Genomic DNA, 20,685 nt, shown 5'->3' on the forward strand with positions numbered 1-20,685 from the left:
CTATGCATTACTTAATAATCGGAGGGCCGAGCAAAACATTTCTGTACAAGAACACTCTCCAAGTATAGGCCCGAAAAGAGACTATCGACAGTATCGAGCGCAATGGACACTTACTAATGTTTTTAGAAATACAGTGATGAAGCTTCACTAGGTCGTTAGCGAAGCTTAGCACTAGATTTCGAAAGAGTAAACTGATAAAATAAACCCCACCCAGGTCGAGGGGTTCGTTGATGCTGCGATATCAGTGGAATTTTGTATAGATTGAAGCACCTATTAGTTTTACGGATTAAAGACTTACGTTGGCATTGTCCACAAATAACAATCATACCGCTTCAAATATTGAGCTGTATTCAATAAATGTAAAGAAACTTCAAGTGTGTCTCTCATGCTGTATTTTGGAGTAGTGAATATATTTCTAGTGCTTTGTAAAGTCAAAACCACTTACCTGTGGTTAGTTGTTGAGTCCGTGTACGAATTCACATTCCAGCAGTGAAAGTTCACACAAATCCCCTTTATATCTGTCGCCGTTAAAATTAATGACTATTTTTCTATTGTGTTCTCTGCTGAAATCCCGTTCATTTACAGAACATTCCACGTCTAAAATCCTTTTCAGTGCACAGAAAGTTCGCAACGTAAACAATGACATGACAGAGAAGATGAAGTGTTCACATCTCTGTGATTACTATTTGTCTATCTCTACTATCTGGGTTTCAATTTCAGTTTGTTATGTTACACCTTTTCGGTAGTTTGTGCAAAAAAATTTGCTGGAATTCTTTTTATTTAAGTTAATTTAAAAAAAAAATACGAAACAGTTACATAGTTTCCCTTGATTTTGGATGTTTCCTGACAAATTTTGTCAGGTTCTTGCTTGAGTGAATCCTATACACCATGATTTCCCCAAACCACTCACGAATCACCTTTTCTTTTACTTTATCCGTTTCTTTTTTCACTTGGAGGAAAAACCTTGGCAGACGAGAGAGATATTACTCTAGATACTCGGCTCAGACTTACAATTAGAGATTCAAAAACTTCCGCAACCTGTCTGTTTCGTGGTGTCCATTTTCTTCTAGACTCTGCCGAGTTGTGACTGAAAATAATCCTTGTTAGCAAGTGAAGAAGCGACTTTGAAATGTCGACATGCCCGGCTCAAAATTAACCTCTGCTAAAGAACTGCTTATTAAAGCTTTCTGGGGGACTATGTTGTCGACGCTAAATTTCAAAGCGCCATAAATCATGCTGTCGTACGTACACAAGTGCGTAAACGACTTATTGTGTTTCTTGGCTCTATACCGAATAGATTATTGCCCTTTAATCCGGAATTCCTGATTGTTCTTGTGGACCAAATTCGATGTAGTGTTTCTTCGCGAAGCTAGAGGCAATTTGAAATTGTTTTAATGGTCGTTAAATGCATCAAGATTGGTTGATTATGACGATGCAGAGATGAGACAGAAAACAGGGCAACAGAATTGCTAAACGCAGGTAAAGTGACACTCTAAAGAGAGTTTTGGATGTAACCTTACAGTGGGTCACGAAGCATCTTTAGGTTGTGCCACTGAGCGGTATTATATCCTTTACAAAACAGTAGTTTTTCAGCTACTCTTTGAAACTCTAAAGAAAACAAAAGCAAGTCATCTATCAGAGTTGATCGCCACTGGAACTGTAAGTGGCGATCCTCACACCGCGAGAAGAAAAGTGTTCATTTGATCGCGGAGTTGGTCACAAAACAGCACCCACCGCAAGAAAAACACTCTTTTACCAGTTCTCACGAGTCCCCTCAGCGAGACAATCCATCACTGGATAAAGAGACAAAAGCTCTCTTGGAAGCTAACGAATGGTTTCACACTTCTGTTTCCTTAGTTTATAAATCATTTTTGAAAGGTATTGTCCTGATTGAATAAGCTTCCCTGACCCTCCCGCAATCTGTCGCGAGAAGATAACACATTGAAGATGGCATATTTCACATTCAGGCAGGCATGTTGGTGTTACTATTTGTCACAAAAGGAAACCTCTGATAATGATTCTATTACATCTTCTGCTAGCCTAGTATGTCTAAAAAAGCTAGCTCCTCAAAAAAGGGCTTCATCAAACAGGACTGTAGAATTTTCTAGCCTAAGATGGCGGTCCTGGAATCGCCAAGAAAAGCGCAACTGCTAAGTTGACTGTAAGTTGCTCTGTATGGACGAAGCAATGCAACAAACCAAAAAATTGTCTTTCAGGAAGAAGAACAAAACAACAAAGAAATTATGTCTTCGTAGTTTATTCATATCTACAAACGCGAAACTCGATAATTTGATATTTGCAACCTTTCTTTTACAGTTATCAAGGACTTTGGCACTGGTATCACGTTGACATGCAGCCGGTCATTGTATGAGTACGCGAGTGTTTAAAGAAAGGAAACAATATTAGGCGGAACAAACATTTTGGACACGAGAAAGAAAAGAAAACCAGTCAACTCAATTTAGAGCCATGTTAGATTTTAAAACGTGATATCCGGAACTTGTCTATGACGGCGTTTTTTGGCTTAAATCAGTGAATCTGCCGTCTCCAGCTAAGTAGACAGGCCGGTTGATTTATGGTTCATTTAGTGTCTTACCTCAGTTGTGTCACTACGTTCAATGATTTATGGTTGTGGCCGGTACAGTTTAACCAGAGCATTTAACCTTGAGACAAATCATGTTATTTAAGAAGATTTGTTCAACAGATTCAATGAAAGAATCAACGAGAGAAACGCAAACATCCCGCACTACAAACTCAACAATCGGTTCGACTAGGACAACTTAAAAGTTCTGTAAACTAGTAATGAATCTACGTATATTTTAAACCATCCACCACGACTGAACCATGCGTTTCTATACTGAGTGGTTCTGTATAATGTTAATTGTCTGTGAATGAACGTCCATGGATCGAGAAAACGAAATCAGGGAAAACAAGAACACCTTGAGCAATTTTTCTTGTGGAGAAGAAGTCTATAACAACTGAGTAGGCAGCCCGCAGAAATGGAAGAAGCTTCAAGATTAAAGCACCCCTAAGGGCCTTCGTTAAATTTCCAAACGCTTGCACAATCGGCTGACTTGCTTGTTGTCCATAATCTTCGCAGCTTGAACGTCGCTTTTTAATTCTTCCAGATCTCTTCGAAATTTCGCCCTTCTGTTTTGGAACCATGTTATTACTTGCGCTCCAGAAATTCCCAGCGACTGTGCAATTTCGTCTCTGTCAGAAGGCGAAAGATACTTTTGGTACACAAACCGTCTTTCAAGCTCAAATATCTGTTGATTCGTAAAGCATGTTCTCGCCTTCCGTCGTTTTCTGGCGTTGAGTCTTGCTTGAAAGGCCATAAGCTTCTGTTGGAGACTTCTCGAAGCTAGGAAACAGCACACCATATTTACCATATTAACAACTTTACTGAAATTTTTTTTTTAAAACAAACCGCGCATTAGAAATGAAAACAAAAGTCGAGGAAAGGAAAATCAACTCTTCCGCTTGAGCTATGCAAATCGTGAATAAACAACAAAGCTAAAACTGTTTTTCGATTGCTTCAAGATTGTTCCAGGTCACTAATATTTATACTACTCTGTGGAAGCGGATTTGATCGAGAGAACGTAATTTTGAGATGTGTTTACAAGCGCGAGAGAATAAAAGCTTTCAAGAGCTTATGCGGAATTACTTCCCACTAAGAGTTTCCTGGCTATGTAGAGTTAAATAACAGCAGGATTTTCATCATACCTATTTCGGCGTTCGCTGTATTAACTGAAATGTCTTCTGGCAAATTGCTACTTGTAAAGTCCTCCAGAGTTGAAAGGGGTGACGTCAAATCCGCAGAGTTTTCTTGCCAATTCGAAAGCGGCCGCTTTCTTGTAGCCGGCGTTTCTTTCTTAGGATGCGGAGCGCTTAGGATTGCCTCAATAGAAAAAGGCAATACTTTGTTACTGGCAACTCTGTCTCCGTGATTTGAGTTTCTCCCATGCACGTTGTCCGTACTTGAATTAGACGAATTGTTTTCATTTCTTTGTATCTCCATGTGGAAAAGCTTCTACCGCACGACGGCAATTGAAAATCGCACAAGTACTTTACGCAAAGCTCTGTGATCGAAAATAGCTTTAGAGTGGCGGGCCTTTGATTCGTAACTCACCGAGAGCGAGCCACCTCGGAGTTTTCACCCAGCCTGTAGATGCGCCAATTAAATTATACAGCTTGTGCGAAATTGATGACTAATTAATTAAAGTATTTACCTAGCCCTGCGACCAATCAGCTTTCGAGCGCTCATGAAGTAATTCAATTAGCGTGGCAGCCCGTCAAATTTGGAAACCGAAGATAAATTGAATTAAACTGTCATCGCTATCAATGTAACCTTGTTAGGACAAAGACAACATTTTAGAAGCTGCCAAATCACATTTGTAAATGAAGTGGTTGGAGCAATTATCTCGCAAAACACGAGTTTTTGAGTCAACAGCTTTCAGGCCATACGGCCCTTTTATTTTCTTTTGGAAATTGCAAAGTGATACGTGTGCGTTCAAAATGGGATTGGGTTACACGAATGGAAAAACTACTCCACCGTGTTATCACGCGGCCAGAGCAAAATTATCTCTAAAATCGCCTAATTAATTTCTCCTTTTGTCTTTATTGACGCGATATCCCACAGAAACACGCAGCCTTAAGCATGGTTAAGCTCACATTGAGGCGCCGCACATTACTCGCATTCTTTACTCAGGGATAGCGACGACCCTATTAAACCCCTAAAACCTGTGACAATCTTAAAACGATGCAAAATAAAAGCCATTAAGTTCCCTTTTTGCTTGTTTCTGTGTTTATTCTCTTCATGCTTTTATGTTCAGTGCGTTAAAACGATTCTTGAGTGCCATTTGCTAATTGGTCGCTGCGTAATTCATCAAAACAAGCCTTTGACAGTTCCTTTAAAAACATTATTTTCCTTTTGTTTCTTAACTTTCCTGAAAAGAGAACCGTTATATCAGCTGCAATTAGCGGACAAGGTTTTAGACAACTGTTCAAACCTTAGACTGGTGACGGCTTTTAATTCCATTAGGATTGATTAATGTACCTTTTAATCTTCTCCGATTCGTTTATTTTTCCAAATTGGCTTTAAAAATAATAAAGAAAAAGGTCTAAAAAAAGAACAGATTCTGAAACTGTTGTACTTTTTCACGACCTTTGTTTAATTGAGGAGATTTAGCGAGAGCTAAAAGATCTTTTTTTTTCCACAGTCAAATTGAAGTAAACAGTATCACCACGAAAGACTGACAGACGACAGTAACCTTTGGATGTTTTACCTTTGTCCCGCCTCACCGGCTCTCGTCTGAGTGACGCATAAAGCAGATATGAAATCTTAAAGAAATACAGGACATCAAAAAACCCGGATAATTTCAACGTATTTTTTCCCTTAATATCATGTTGAGAGTTTTTCCTCAGCTGTTGACCGCCTATCAAACAAACTATTAATAGAACGTAAAATTAGCAGATATTCAATCTTTGAGAGCGCTAAATGCGTTGAGATACCCGTTCCTTTCAGAGTTTTCACCCTTTTATCATGTGAGAGGAGGAAAGGAGCGAATATGTTTCCTTCCATATGAGTTCTGAATCTTGCAATTGGCATTAATTAGTTTTACTTTGCTCGGAACGAATATTGTAAATTTGCACTGTGGTATGGTCTGTTTGGAAGATAAACGATTTTATTTCCTCAGGCGGAAATGCTGCTGGGCCGGATTAAAAAGGAGTTGACAACTGGACAGGTAAAAATGATCAACACAATGCCTAAAAACCTTTCTCAATTCCACCACGTTGTAACTAAGGACCCCAAGAACTCGTTGATCATCAGTTGAACTGACGTGTCTAGTATAACGCAGCCCAAAATATGCATTTTTACACGTTGTTTTTGCTAGTATGAAAAAAGTATTCATCAGTTTTGAGTCAGTTTTCTTGTGGACAGTAGGAAAATTTTACAATTCTGCCGCTGGCTATGTCCGGTCGAAGGAAAGAGTATGGGCTAATTTTACCGAGGGCTCTGTTGGCGACCGGGATTTGGCAGGAACCAGGCCGCTCATACTGACAAGGGAACTCGTGTGTTTTGTAAATATACCCCACCTATCAAAAACAGCTAAAAGCCACATAGTGCGTTTCTGGAATTTTTCCTTAAAAGCAGGCCAGATCTTTTCTTTTGTAGCGACTGAACGAAACGGAAAAGAATATACTTTTAAAAATTGAATTTATAGAAGTATGTTTAGAGAAGGTTTATTCCTATAGAGCCGGAACGAGGGTCAAAAACGCCAAAACAATGTCATATCAATTAGGCCCAAGGTCTGTTGGACGAGTTGGTTCATAGACCAATTAGCTTGGTTCAGACATCTATAATCGGCTTTTGTTTCAGACAACTTTCAATTAAAAGTTTAGGCTGTTTTTTTGTAAGTTCCCCTACACGTCTTTTCTTTCGCTCGTGTTGTTTTTCAACAGATGCAATTCGCTTTTTATTAATAACATTCTGTTGAAGTGTCACTTGTGTGATGAAAAATGAAGTAATAACATCAAGTGAATACTCCTAAAGTGAAGGCGTCCGGTCTTCGCGCCTCCGCGTAACAGGACGCGACGTTGTCAAAGTTTGCCGCTAATCGCCATTTCGAATGACACTGTTAACCAGCGCCACAATCAAAACCTTTTTAAGCGAAAATTTCCCACCGTGACAAGTGGAAAATACCTCATTTTTCACAGAAATCTGTCAAACACAGACATGAAGAATGTGGATAAGTCCGCTATGAACTCGACACCCTGGCGAACAGAGCGGCATGTTAAGGATTTTTGTGAGTGGAATAGACACCTTACAGTTTCGGGATTAAAACCTGTCGATTTGTTTGGATAAAAACCCGAAACTAACCCCACATTAAACTGAAAACTGAATACGACAAATTCCCGATTGTGTCTATCGTACCATAAACTATTCTTTGATTCATTTATAATATGGTAGAATTTAACTCAGCCGGCGCAAATTACTAAAAATATCGAAGTCATTTGACGGGTAACAACTGTTTTTTCTCCTGCACAGTCCGTAGATCATTTGGGGAAAAGCTTAGGAGAAAATTAATCTTCACCAATTTGGAAAACGCCCAACAAGTCAGGTTTCTATTTAATTAGTCTATTTAGTCTAGAATGGAATATAATCAGATAATGATAACAAACAGTAGTTTAGTGTCCGCAAGCAAGCCAATTGAATCAGTGGCAGTTTGATTGAAGCTGAGCGAAGCCAGCCTAATCAGTGCTACTTACAAAATGGCTCTGTTCGACTTTTGTTGCCACTTAGTTCCAGCCAATGTATAAAATATTTCTGGCATAAAAATGATTTCTCATTCCTCGGGTTTAACTCATTAGCACTGTCGGAATTTTTAAACACCAGAAAAAGCGTTTTTTCCTGGATAATTTACGGAGGTGATAATACCTTAATCTTGTGAGGGGGGTAAAAACTGCGGGGGCGTGTCTAACACTTCATTAGTTTTCCTTCCGTTGGCCATGTAATCAAAAAATATTGGCAGCAGTATCTTGAGGGAGGTACTTATTAATTATAATTGTTCCTTTCCCGTTGAGGACATGGCTGATAAATTATCTAGTAACAACCCGTAAAAGACCATTAGTATCTGAAGGAAATTCTCAAGAAAATCATGAATTATTCGAGTGCTGAGGAACGTTTCACGTCTGCGAAATGTCATCCACTTTGGTGGTAATCCGTTGGTTAAATGCAATTTTTTCATGTTAGTACTTTACGCTGTCCAAATAAGCACATGTGACAATACAATGCAATTACCAAACTTTGAGTTATCCATCCCTTCTTAAATAGCAATTCGCTTTGGAAACTGAGAGGTATAATACTATTTTAAATAAACGAAACAAAACAAAACCGAAAGACTGAGTATCTTTGCTTGGTTTTCTTAAAGGACCACTGCTTTTCTCCATTCTCCTCCAAAGCAACAAGAAAACTGATCACTTTTAAGAACAGGGAAGCTAGCTTTTGTGAGCCGGAAAACACGAATTTATTGATGACTGCACCATCGTACAGAAGATAACAGACCTGGGAAGATAACTACTTTATTTCACGCAGAGATATGCGTTTCCTGGACTTCCAGGAGTCCAGGAACTGAATCACATTAGACTTCCTGTTGTTCCTGGTAAGATACCAATGTCAACAAGACACCATTGTGACAGCAATGCGTGGGTCTTCACAGTTAGCATTTCGCAATCGTATATAACAGCCGGCAGCTGTGTAAAGGTCTCAATCAAAGACGAGTTATTACCGTCCCATTACACTTCGCAGCCGTTGTTTTAGCCTCCTTCGAAGCCATTCAAGCCGCTGTTTTAGTCTCCTTCGGGGTCTCTTAAAAATAACATGAAAGGCCACCGAAAACTCGTAAACTGCAGAGGGCGGATCAATGGGCTAGAGGGCGAATCGGGATCCTCTAGGCTAGCGTAGCCTCTTCTAGGCGTTCAGTTAGTTGGGGCGCAGCGCGAAGATCGGCGAGCAAAACCGTTTTTCGTGCTACGCCCCAACTAACTGAACGCCTGCAAGAGGCTAAGGCAAGCGCTTCGTGTTTTGTCCCGCAAATGCCGGCGTTAATCTGTTCCGCAAGGCTGTTGTTTCGTGTCACCACTCAAGTGTTTTCGTCTTTCTCTTGACGATAGTTTTGGAACCGAGTAAAGTCCAGGAGCTCAGTGTGTGACTGAGTGCTGTAGAACATCGATGTAAAGAACCTCGGTATAACTGAGCCCTCGGTATAACCAACGATATTCTTCGCCCCAGTAAAAATAAAATGCATGGAAAAGAGACTCAATATAACGAAAACTCGTTTATTTTGGGAACATATTTAGCCAGTCCCTTGGCCTTTCATTATGTCAAAGTTCCACTACAGCTGGTTTTCCATTTTTCCTGTTTTTATGACAGTCAGCAGAAAAAAAAAAAACACACTTGAAAACCTCTTGAGGCGTCTTTTGACATCCTTTCTATCCTCTCGATCTGCGGAGAACTCGCGTACTGGAACCGCCCAGGTGGGCGTTATTTAGCCTGTGGACAGGACACTTCACTCTCAGCTAGTTCCTTTTTGGCCCTTTCAGCCAGAACCTGTTCACAGGCTAGGCGTTTCTCAGCGTTACTCAACTGATAGTCCCGAAGTCTTTTCGCGCCCCGAAGAGCCATTTTTCAAATCAATTTCCGTCATCAAATGATAGCGCACTTTCAAACAGAAAACGAGATAGATTTTACTTCTCAATTTCAAAATGAACAAAAATTGAGGCTGTGTTATAAACATGCTGCAAACAATGTACGGTAAAGGTCGGTAAAGTATTTATTTCAGGCGAACTGCGACATAAACGAGCACGAAGCGCGATCGTGAGAGAATTGGGATAAACATTAGGTCCCAGTTTCTCACGATCACGAGGCCACGTTATTCAAGTTATGGGAAACTGTTTCGCTGAAAGTACTAGTAATATTGAAGAGCTTCAACAACGTGTAAACTACAGAGTTAGTGGATGGTTTGTCCGAGAGTTGCAGTACTACAAATAAGGTGGAAAACCATTCAGCTCATGGTGAGTTCCGTCTGCTGAAAGCTACATTGTACAACACATAAAGCTAAGTCCTGTGTAAGTCTAGGTAATCATAAGTAGACAGGAAAGCTGTTTTGATGTAATTTAAATCTTGAATACTTGAGCAAACCTATAGCTACATGTAGTTCTGAAGAAGAGCTTTGCTGACCTTTGCTGTGTTTGTATCTTGCATGTGAAAATGGTACAATGTAACAGTTTCTTTCTCCGAAGTTCTTGAAAGCTGGATTATTATAGGTTACATGCATTTAACTACCATTTTTAAAAATATGTTGCTAAAAGAAAGACTTGTTACCATTATGAAATCTTGAAATATAATCTGTTTGGCCATGTTTGTTTCTACAACCATATTTGGTAAGTCATGTGACCATAACAGGGGAAACCCTTACAATGCAAACAACCTACTTTTTTCAAAACATCACTAATTACACAAAGTGATTTGTAGTAACTTGAAAGTTATGACATCATAAAGATACGATATTTCACACTGAAGGAGCAGGATTAGTATAGGTTCAAGTAATAGCTTGCTAAAAGATTGTGAGTTTAATTTACTAAAAGATATATATCTTGGTGAGGTGCTTAAAAGAAACTATAGTAACCCATGAAAAGAGTAATGTGACTATCAGGGTGAAAAGGATCAGCCTTCCTCTGCAGACTCTCTTTTGGCTCATCAGTAAGGGAGGGGAGGGTATGGGTACAGAAGGGTCAGAACCTCCCACCTCCCTTACCCTACTATCCCACTACCCATACCTTTATCTCACAGCTCATGCCATTTTCCCTCCTGCTCCCATCCCCTGTAATTTGGAAGACTCAAGACACAACTTGGTCATTTTTAGCATAGCTACTGGTGAGTAACTGTTAGGCATTTCAGACATAGATTTGGGATATTTGAATGGCTTGGTGCAAAACCATGCCAAGTGACGATTTTGCGTCAAATTTCTTTTTTCTCAAAAGTGCTTGAATTTTTGCATGTGGTCTTCAATTACTGCGCCTTTCAATAACATGCGGACTCTAAAATTCAAAGTTCAACCAACAAATGCGTTTTTCGCTACCGTCAGTTAAATGGGCGGCGGCTCCTCCCAGCTTCCGACTTCTGCCAAACACTGTTTTGTTGTCTGAACTGTGCTCAATGATTTGATTACCGTGCGCTCGGCAGTATTTGGAACCTGGGAGGAGCCACCGAACACTTGATTGACGGTAGCGAAAAATGCATTTGTCGGTTGAGCTTTGAATTTTAGAGTCCGCAAAGACGCAGTTAATATAAAGACATTGTCGTGTAGAGCAGTTCTTGCCCAAGAAAAAAATCCTCTTGTGAGTTGTGGCCCATTTGCCAGCAACAAAGTTTGGAAAGGGAGAACTGATTTTAGAGTGATAAAATATGTCTTGCATTGACTGCCATGTTTTCCGCAGGTGAGGCGAAGAGACCCTTCGAGGCCTGCATTGCGATCATGTTCTGTGCAAGTTTCGTGGCCAGCTTAGTAAACAGCAATATAAGTAAAGGGAATGGATTTTTGTTTAAAATTTATTGACACAGAGAGTCCTGTGGATAATGGCTAACAAGTAACGATAGATTGTATCAGAGATCTGTGATCCAGGAACCTTGCATTGATTTTATTTCAAATGTACATGATTTGTAGTGTTTCGAACTTCTGGGATCAGCAGACATACAGATGTACATGTATGGAGACCTTCTATATGTTGTGCAGAAGGGTCAATCGGTTAATCTGCCACCCCTATTTATTTCATTAACAAACTTGGCTAATCATTAGTGAAATCAACCTATGGTGACTGTTTGTAGTTTCCTAAACAAACCACAGGGGAAGCCCTAACCCTGCTGAATAACATTAGACTAATTTCTAGTCCTAACTTTAACCCTTTCCACAAGAGCCTTGTGAAATCAGCATTTCACTGTTCCTTATGTGAAATGAGCATCTCTGCTCTCACACGTTCTCATGAAATCAACTTTTGATTGTTTTTGAACTGAAACCAACATCTTTGAACTTACTCATTCTTGTGGAATCAACATTTGACAGTTTTTGAAGTGAAATTGACATCTTTGAGCTTACGAGTTTTTGTGGAATCAACATTTGACTGTTTTTGAAGTGAAATCAACTTCTTTGAGCTTATGTGTTGATGTGAAATGAACATTTCTTGTTTTTGAAGTGAAATCAACATCTTTGAGCTTACGTGTTGACATGAAATCAGCATTTTGTTGTTTTTGATAAGAAATCAACTTCTTTGATCATATCAACATTTCGCTGTTTTTGAAGTGAAATCAATATCTTTGCATTCGCCCGTTGATGTGAAATCATCATTTTACTATTTGTTGAGCAGGAAAAAAAAAAACATTTTTGCAGTCACACACTGACTTGACAGCAAATAAACACCTGAAGAGGCTGCCAGGAAAAGCGGAGTTTTTTTGCATACATTATATCTCAAAGCAAAATCCAGTGACAAAAATAAAGGACCATGTTTTTCCATTAAATTGAAAACAACACGCAAAAATTTATAGTTATATAAGTTAAGTTGTGTACTCAGCTTGCTAGTTTTGCTCACCTCTTTTGACAGCTTACATGACATTTGTGCACTCATCCTTCTTGACATTTCTGGACAAAAGTATGCACATTTTGCCTTTTGTACAACTTGTATATAGGAAAATTTTCCAGACAGTTCAGCTTCGTGAATACGATTCTCTTTATCTTAAGATGGACAAACAGCTTCTTTACATGCCCATTTTACCTTCAATGCCCATTTTACCTTTGCCCAGGAAATCACATTCAAAGTATGCTTTACTAGACACCAGAACTCTGGTTGTTGGTCAACGTTTTGAGAGAAATATTTGAAGTAATGTACCGATACAAGTCACAAAATCCAGAAAAGTACAATCTCCCATGGCCTGGAATTGACAAGAAGCTGCACCAGCAAGGTAACCTCTTCATCGAGATGAAGCAGGGAAACAAAAACGCAAGTATAGTTCAAAACTGACCTTAATATGTAACCACAGCACTGTACTGGTAAAAGGGTTTACCATTTCACTGGAAGTAAGCCTACAGTCCAAACTGTCAAGCTTACGAGAGCTTAGGCAATATTGGGTCAAAATTTTGCCTCATTAGCATATGGTAATCGCAGAGACTTACCCCATGTTTTAAATGTTTTATTCATGTGAAAAGTGAATTTTCGTTTGTTACTTTGCTCAGAAGTCTCAGAAGATAGATACAAAATTCTTGACTGCTAGCAGTCTGTTTTTCTCTCAAAATTCAGCAGGGATTATGCGACGAGACACTTTAGCCTAAAAGGGATGGTGACAAGACATACAGCACACACTAAATGCAAGTCAAATAACATTTTGGGTTCCTGCTTTTGAAAGTATTCTATTGCATTAGTAAATGAGATTCTTAGAGCTATTTTTTCCAGCCTTTTCCCCTCCCAACCCTCTGCCCTTTCCACTCCCCTTGACCCCTCCTATCTCCCATACTCTTCCCGTCCCCTATTTTCCTGGGGCCCTACCCCCTTCCTTGTCATGCATTCCTCCCCAACAAAGTCCTGCTGAAACAAATGGCATATCCCTTTCCTTTTGTTTGGGAAGATTAGTGCAGAAGATCAAGTGTTTTCTAAAGCTAAATGTCACTATATCATTGAAAGCCAATCATAAGCTATATAGACTCCCTTGGAGGAATTGATATGACCTGTACTGTATACTGCACTTCAAAATCAATTGAAATACTTGATAAATAAGCAATTTCCAAACTCAGTCATTAGAGTTATGATTTTCTCTGCAACATTTTGGTACACAATATAACTTCTTGGTTTTTTTCCAGAAGTATGTTATACTCATGGTGATGCAATGGAAAAACTCCCAAATGGTGGCACAATGATTTCTCTAAATCATAGGAAAAAGTTTGTGCACAGCTTGTAGATGTTGGGTCAGCAATGGAGGAACACTTAAACAACATTAATTGTGATACAGTTAGAAGCAATTCCTCCAAGAAAACTATCTATGCAATGTGTGTGACTCTAGCTTCTTAAGCCCCCAAGTGCATCCATAACTTAATAGTGTACAGCTGTGGCATTTACTATTTGTTTTATACCATAACATTAACACATTGGAGCAAAACAAGTCCTCTTATTTAGCTACATCACATTAGCACACATGTCAGTAGCGTACACCCATGGGTAAATAGTAGACAATGAATTAACCAATCAGAGTGCATGCTTTGCTTTAGTTATGTTATAAAACTTGTCTTTTTTTTTTTGGTATCAATGATCCACTTTGGACCAGTGATGTTTTTGGCTAGTTTTCTTGTTTGCTGCACAGTTAATGTCTTATTTATTTTTATGCTCATTCCGTAGAGGGTGAATGCCATTCTTTGCAAAGGAAGCTGATCCATCTGGAGAAACAGGTCCAGCAGATGGTGCAGTTTCCGTTACCCCCTACACAAGGGAGTGGACTGGCTGGAGGGACCTGTGGATGAAAAGCGTGAGTACCAATGGATTGAGGCAATGACAATTTAATTAGCAGTTATTTTGTTGTATAGTTTTTGTTTCAGTTTTATCTTATTTCTTCTACATAAGATGGTGAATAGTTTAATTATTTTATAGTTTGAGAAACCCTGAAAGGATATAATAAAAGTTATCTCACTCTCTCATCCTTTTCTCAACAGATTTTGGACCATTTCATTGACGATGCAAATGGAACAGCTAATGAATGGTTAAAGAAGAACGGCCTGCCTGGTGCAGCGCCGTCTCTGTCGCAATATTTTAGGTAATTGTGGTTTTCCATTTCTGTCAGTAAATTGAAAATCCCATAGTAAGAGGTCTCTGCTTGATGAAATGTTTTCTTGGAACTGAAGGTAGTTTTATTGTGCATGTACCTTTATAACATTGACTGAGCCAGGTACATTTATATTTAATATGATTGTATACTGTATTTTTTATTTAACTTACTTTAAGTACACTTGTTTGATGGAGCAGCTGAGAACTCACTGTACTCTAATAGTCTTACTTGCCGGGGAAATATTATTTTGAAAGAGTTTTAAATGTCCTTATTTCACTACATGAGACTTTAACCCAGAAGAAAGCATTAAATTAGATATTGATTAAATTGATTACAGTTGGACCTGGCTAATTCAAGCTCGGTTATTTTGAATTCCCCGTTATTTTAAACTCAAACCCATTTCCCTTGGATTTGCCCTTAATTCGTTTACTTTTGGCTATTTCAGACTCCCGCCATTACAAACCATTTTCTGTTTCCCCTGAGAGTTTGAAATAGGGGGGTTCAACTGTACATGCCATTTAAATCTATTTCACTTTTTCCAACAGACTCTAGGTGATTTTTCTGCTGATAATTCAACACTGATCAGACAGAGCATTTTAAAAGAACCTCTCTTTATATCATAGCAGTAGGTGAGTACAACTTAGCAGTATTCTCATAATTAATTGACAGAGGTGAACTATACATCAAGTAGTGTGTTGGAATACGGATCGAGCAGTCCAGGTTCAAGCCCTGGTTGGTGTCATTGCATTGGCTCTTGGGCTTCGAGGGGGAACTTGCTGGACAGGGTATGGATTTTTGGCCTTGCTGTTCTGAACAGGGTATACAAATTTTACTCGCCTCTGTCCTAAACAGGGTCAGAACCTGTCCTTAACAGGGTGTGGTATTAAGAGCTGAGAGACGTTAACTGGCCATTACAAGGTCATCAATCAACGTCAGATCATTTTCTGGACAAGAATGCTATTGCTGTCGGTAAAACAATTTTTCTCCACTTATCAGTGTTATAACTAGCGTGCATTGACAGAATAGATCGTACTGGTAGGTCTAGTTACTTTGTGTTTCTTTGTCCTACACTGGGTAGGGTTTTTAGAGTATTTTTGTCCTAAACAGGGTCAGGATTTCAAACCCTTGGCTGCACCCCTATACCCAAACATGGTCAAGTACCCCACCCAGGTCTTGGGCAAGTCATCTTATTCTCACAATGCCTATGATGTAGCCTATGCCTATGATGAGGTGGACTAGCATCCCATTCAGGGGGAGATAGTTGAGTGAGGTTATAATTTTGTTGGCATAATAGCATGTAAAGAAGTTTGAAATTAGTCAATATCAAAACTGGGGGAGAATAATACATACCGTAGTGATTTGATTTAGCACCCTCCTTTCTAATAGGTGCTCCTCTTGATTTCTAGTGGAAATCAGTTTTGATTCGAGTTAGCATTAGATTTGAGTTCCTGGGGTTCGAGTTTGGACCGTGTCTTCTGTAGATCCAAATTTTGAAGATCTGCCAAATCTCTGCTTTATTTTTACATTTCTAAAATGTACCCTTTACTCTCCAATATTACAACCAAGAACAATACATTAACTTAAAAATCAATTCATTTAGAAGTTTATTTATTTTATTATTTATTTTCGTTTTTCCAACAGATTCTGTACAATTTTACTGCAAACAATGAATACAACACTGATCTGACAAAAGATTGGAAGAAACTTTTCTCATCAATATAGGTGAGTACAATGTAGCAATACTAACAGTATTCTTTAATTTCAGTCTTTTAGGAAATGCGATGAAGCATTTTCCAGTAGACTTAAAACAACATTGTTGTGGTACTTATTCAAACCTGTTTTGGTTGGGATAACCTTGGTTTGCAGGACATGTTTTTTTCCAATGTCTAGTTAAATCAGTGTACGTGTGTTACTGTTATGTTAATGCAAGAAGGAGTAAAGGTTGAGTTTACCTGGGCTGTCTTTCGCAGGTGGGACCATCAATTCAGTGAATGCATACTTTGTAATATTTTGTTCACCTGTGAAACAATTCTTCTGCCGTGAGGACATGTATGTCCGTATGGCAAGAAAGTATGCACCGAAGCACAGTTATTTATCAAATTGTTTCTCTCAACAGTTTTTGGACCATTTCACTGGACAAAGCATGATTGAAAAACAACTTCTCTTTACTACCTCAGTGTAGGTGAGTACAGTTTCCACTAACTAGAAATTGAATATATCTCATAGAAAGTAGTTCATGCTTGCACCATTTAACTATGAAAGGGCAACTTGGCTTTACGACTGGCAAATTAGAGTGTATGACTGTCTGATCTGGTTAATGTGGTTAAACTTCAGGGGACCCAAATCAAATTTCTATGAACAATCATAGTACATTATTTCTAGCAAACGGGTGACAAGAGTAAGGGAATAAAAACATAATTTGGCATGTTGTCTTGATCTGCAACCAAATTCTCATATCTGCAGTTGAAAGAAATATGTGGAAAAAGTATTGAGAACTTACAAATTTATTGAGTGTAAGATGTAAATCAAAATGTACCTGATCAGCGTCAGCTCCTGAATGGAATGCAGGGCATGTAATACACTTTATTTTCAAGTTTAATAATAACATGAAAAAATTACTCGATTCTGATTGGCTAAGAGCAGTGCAGTTCAAGTGTAACACCAGTGCAAAAAGTGTAACATCAGTGCAAAAAGTGTAACACCAGTGCAAATTACACATCGAAATTCTGGATTATGATTGACTGTAAGAAAATAGCAACTTTTCTAGGAAAATGATATCATGTTAAATGATGATGAAAATTTTGTGCTGAAACTTTGAAAATAGTTTTCTCAAATGAGAAAAAATGGCTTCAAGAAAGATCTTCCGGCACTTCCTCCGCGCGAATTTTTTCATGTTTATATTATTAATAAGTAATCATACGGTTTTTCTCGTTCAATTTGGAGTTAATTTGCATTGTGAGTTTTTCAAAAAGCTGAAATTGCACTCGCCGAAGCGGCTCGTGCAATTTCAGCTTTTTAAAAAACTCACTCGTGCAAATTAATTCCAAATTGAACTCGAAACCGTATGATTACCTATACTAATATGCAGCTTCATTGTGGTCGGGGAGGCAAAATTGAAAATATTGGCTAACAACTGGACTGTGTTAGTACATGCAATGAATGAAGACCAATCTGGAACAAACATTTTCTTACTTTTAAAGATCAGCCATGCAAGTGTTGATTGCTTGTAGAGAAAAGCAAAGCAATAATACTGGGTCGAACTGTAGAGACACCAATCATTGTTACTACGATAGTATTTACATTGAAATTTATGTCATTCGCTTTTTCTTTCAGGTTCAAAGATAACAACAGAAGGTTCGACAGATGCTATGTGACAAAAGAGCTAAACAGAGCAAAATTGTAATATGTCCTTGCTAGTGATGGTTTCCAGTAAAGGAATCAAATCTGTGCGAATACAAATGTACTGAACAAAACATTCTTTTCGTCCACCATGGGAAGCTTAAGAATAAGTAGTGATTGGGCTTTTAGAAAGCGGAGTGCTCATATTCATTGCCTTTCATAACTTGTGAAGTAACGTTTTCAAATTTCGATCAAAAAATAAACTAAGTCTTTCGACGGGAAACGTTTTCTTGGTTAACGCTTGGTTGCGCTTTTAAAAGAGACCTAAAAAAACAGTCGAAAAAAAAAAACGAAGTCTTTTGGCGGGAAAATTGTCCTTAGAAAAAAAAAGTCTGCGCTTTTGAATGGCGTCATGTTTTGAGTCAAAAATATACCAAGTCTTTTGGCGAGAAAAATCTTGCACTGTGCAACGGATTTCTCTCATCAAAAGTCAAAGTATATGTTTGATTTCTGACTAGACTTTGTTCAAAAGCGCAGAATTTTTTTTCTTTTTGGCAACCCTACATAGTCAAAAAATAGTAAAAGAGATAGCCTACATTCCGACTAGTTTCCAGGCCCCTTTTAAAAGCGCGATTTTTTTTTGTTTATTTGCTTATTAATCAAAAAGACAATAAAGATAAGAGACAATTAAAGTTGTGAATACTTTATTAATTGCTTTGTTTCATTTACTTATTTACAACTAATTCAAATTAAGAGTAAACTTATTTACAACACTTAAATTCAGGCATTGATTAGACAACACTTCCAAGTAGCAAAAAATATAGCATGAACTAAAGGCTAACTTGTCAAATGACTACAGTGAATAGATAATTAAGTCGAAACTCTGAAAACAACAATTTAAGCCTGACGAATGTTTTCCGACTGTAACAAGTAAAAACGTGACCCGTTTTGAAAAATTTTATCTCATGAAACTGCTAATTCAGTTATAAGTTTCAACTTATCCGAGAAAGTTTTAAGAGAAGTTTTCCAATGAATGCCGCGGCATGATACTAAAATAATCACAGAACAAATCACTGCCGCGACAAAATAACACAACAGAGCATGCAGTCAAGCCATGTGTTTACATGGCGTGATTACATGCTCCATTATGTTATTTTGTGGCAGCAGTCATTCGTGCAGTGATTACCCCGAAAAAAAGTTGTCCAAGCTACTACTTTTTGCACTGTCAAGTTCTTTGAAAACTAAACCGCTAGTTTCTTCAGAGTCAATGGAAATGTTAAGTTCTATTAAACTGAATTCAAATTCGACAGTTGAGTAGCGTTACACTCCCTTATTCCATTGCTTGAGTGTAAAATTGCTAGCTAGATTCTGCATGATTCTCGAGAAATTTTTTGTTTGACGCGTTTTGTGAACCCTCTTATCAGCTATTCCTCGATATTCAGGTCTGCACTTCTAGAATAAATGCCCTCTGGCTATCCGCTTGGTTTGTCCTTCTGAGTGCTTTGAAACAAAGTCCTCCCTCTAATGGATTGAGAGCTACATCCACAGCAAGCAGTAGCAAAGACACTGAAAAAGAACAAATATATAAATTAATTTGTTGATCTTAACCGTGCGCTAAAGAGATCGTGTTCGTACTCGTGTAAGTTACGGTGATCAAGATACCACCAATTACGAGGAAACCAGGCGATGGGTACTCCAGTAAAATATTTATCATATGACCCTAGCCATGTCATTTAATTTAGAGAGAGAACTTAATGGTAGTATTTACGTTCAATATGTGCAGGCTCTGCCGACACTGTAATTTCGGGCAACTCTCAAAGATAAGGTAGGTATATAGTTAATTGATATAGTCGACTCTGATAGAGCGGTTTTCTATCGAGTGTCGAAAGTAATTAGACAATTACTTTGGTTTTGGTTTTGGTTTTACTTCGGTTTGAGATTGGCTGAGTAGTCTAATTGGTAAGTAATTGATTTGGTTTTGGTTTTACGACACTCAATTGAAAACCGCTCTATACATTAGAACATATCAATAGAGCACTCAATGAAGCTTTATATCAGACAGATGAAAATAAATTATACGGATTCTGCATCGTTTGCATTGTGAGGAGAATGCGACACTTTTTCCAAATATATATTTCCTCCTGAAATTTTTGAAAGTTGAGCCATTATTTCGACGCGATCACTGATAATTTTGATTGCCCTGTTTTGATTCAGTCAGACCTGAACGCAAGCAGATTTTTTTCTGTTTAAGCTAACGAATATTTGCTGTTCTGTCAAGTATGCCGTATTCATCATTTTCTTTAATCTGAATACCTGTCCGCTTGATACTCTACAGAGAAATTATATTTTGCGGATAACGATTTTCATTTTTAAAGTAACCTGATTAGAATAATTCTAAAAGTTGAAAATTCCAAAAGGAAATGCAAAATGCAAATGGAAAAAGCCTTTAGATATAAATATAAACCCCTCCCTCTCCACCCTGATCATAAGCCTATTAGCTTTTACTCCCAATGTCTATTTTATACCTGATTTTCACATTATATGCTATAATAAACTTTTGGCAGCTGTTTTGTGTTTTAGTCATATCGTTATGTGGAGGGATTTTTTTCCTTGCGGTATTGTTCTATACACTTGAACTGCACGGTTTTAACGTGCAATATCCCTCCAAATATAAGCTAGGTCAACTATTTTGTAGACACAATCTCCATCCGTAAATAATCCTCTCGGAAATAAGCCCAACAAAAACTCCTTATGATCAAAAATAGACCCATGTTGTTTTCATTGCTGGCTTCACCTGTTGTCTGATGATTTTCTAGACCACGCGTACGATAATCATTTTGATTGCATGTTGATAGAGTGCTCCGTTTCTGAGATTAGACAGATTAAAATTCTAAGACAATACAATTAATCAACAAGATTCTGTTAAAAAGCAAACACATTTGCACTATTTATTTTGCTGGCCTCTGCCATCTTACATGTAAATT

At 38.2% G+C, this 20,685-nt stretch overlaps 2 protein-coding genes and 2 long non-coding RNA genes across 17 annotated transcripts in view; 1 reads left to right on the forward strand and 3 right to left on the reverse strand.

Moving 5' to 3' along the window:
* Positions 1–1,322, reverse strand: part of LOC110061347 (uncharacterized) — a 19,889-nt gene extending 18,567 nt beyond the window's left edge. Inside the window, exon 1 of the mRNA XM_089290131.1 lies at positions 446–1,322. The gene's annotated coding sequence lies outside the window, so the exon portion shown is untranslated. The remainder of the gene's footprint in view (positions 1–445) is intronic.
* On the forward strand, positions 1,313–18,408 carry LOC110061225 (uncharacterized). 9 transcript variants are annotated; one of them, XR_016207383.1, is made up of 9 exons: positions 1,313–1,479; positions 5,220–12,514; positions 13,407–13,485; positions 13,939–14,085; positions 14,250–14,350; positions 14,908–14,991; positions 16,004–16,084; positions 16,479–16,544; positions 17,696–18,408. It is a non-coding gene; the product is annotated as an uncharacterized LOC110061225 (long non-coding RNA). The 9 variants fall into 9 exon arrangements; XR_016207384.1 differs by having other exon boundaries at positions 5,220–9,573; positions 12,356–13,485; XR_016207385.1 differs by having other exon boundaries at positions 5,220–9,573; positions 13,410–13,485.
* Positions 2,242–4,218, reverse strand: LOC110061245 (transcription factor LBX2-like). Its single transcript, XM_020768077.2, has 2 exons — positions 3,724–4,218; positions 2,242–3,361 (listed from the first exon to the last, which is right to left on the reverse strand). The coding sequence occupies exons 1-2, from the start codon at positions 4,016–4,018 to the stop codon at positions 3,039–3,041; spliced, it is 618 nt and encodes a 205-aa protein (XP_020623736.1). The 5' UTR covers positions 4,019–4,218; the 3' UTR covers positions 2,242–3,038.
* Positions 18,389–20,685, reverse strand: part of LOC149118149 (uncharacterized) — a 15,064-nt gene continuing 12,767 nt past the window's right edge. For all 6 annotated transcript variants that reach the window (XR_016207393.1, XR_016207389.1, XR_016207394.1 and 3 more), the window contains one exon: positions 18,389–19,267. This is a non-coding gene — a long non-coding RNA (uncharacterized LOC149118149). The remainder of the gene's footprint in view (positions 19,268–20,685) is intronic.

Source organism: Orbicella faveolata, unplaced genomic scaffold, assembly GCF_042242905.1.
Source record: "Orbicella faveolata isolate gen_17 unplaced genomic scaffold, um_ofav_v1 contig_1, whole genome shotgun sequence".
NCBI classification, from domain to species: domain Eukaryota; kingdom Metazoa; phylum Cnidaria; class Anthozoa; order Scleractinia; family Merulinidae; genus Orbicella; species Orbicella faveolata.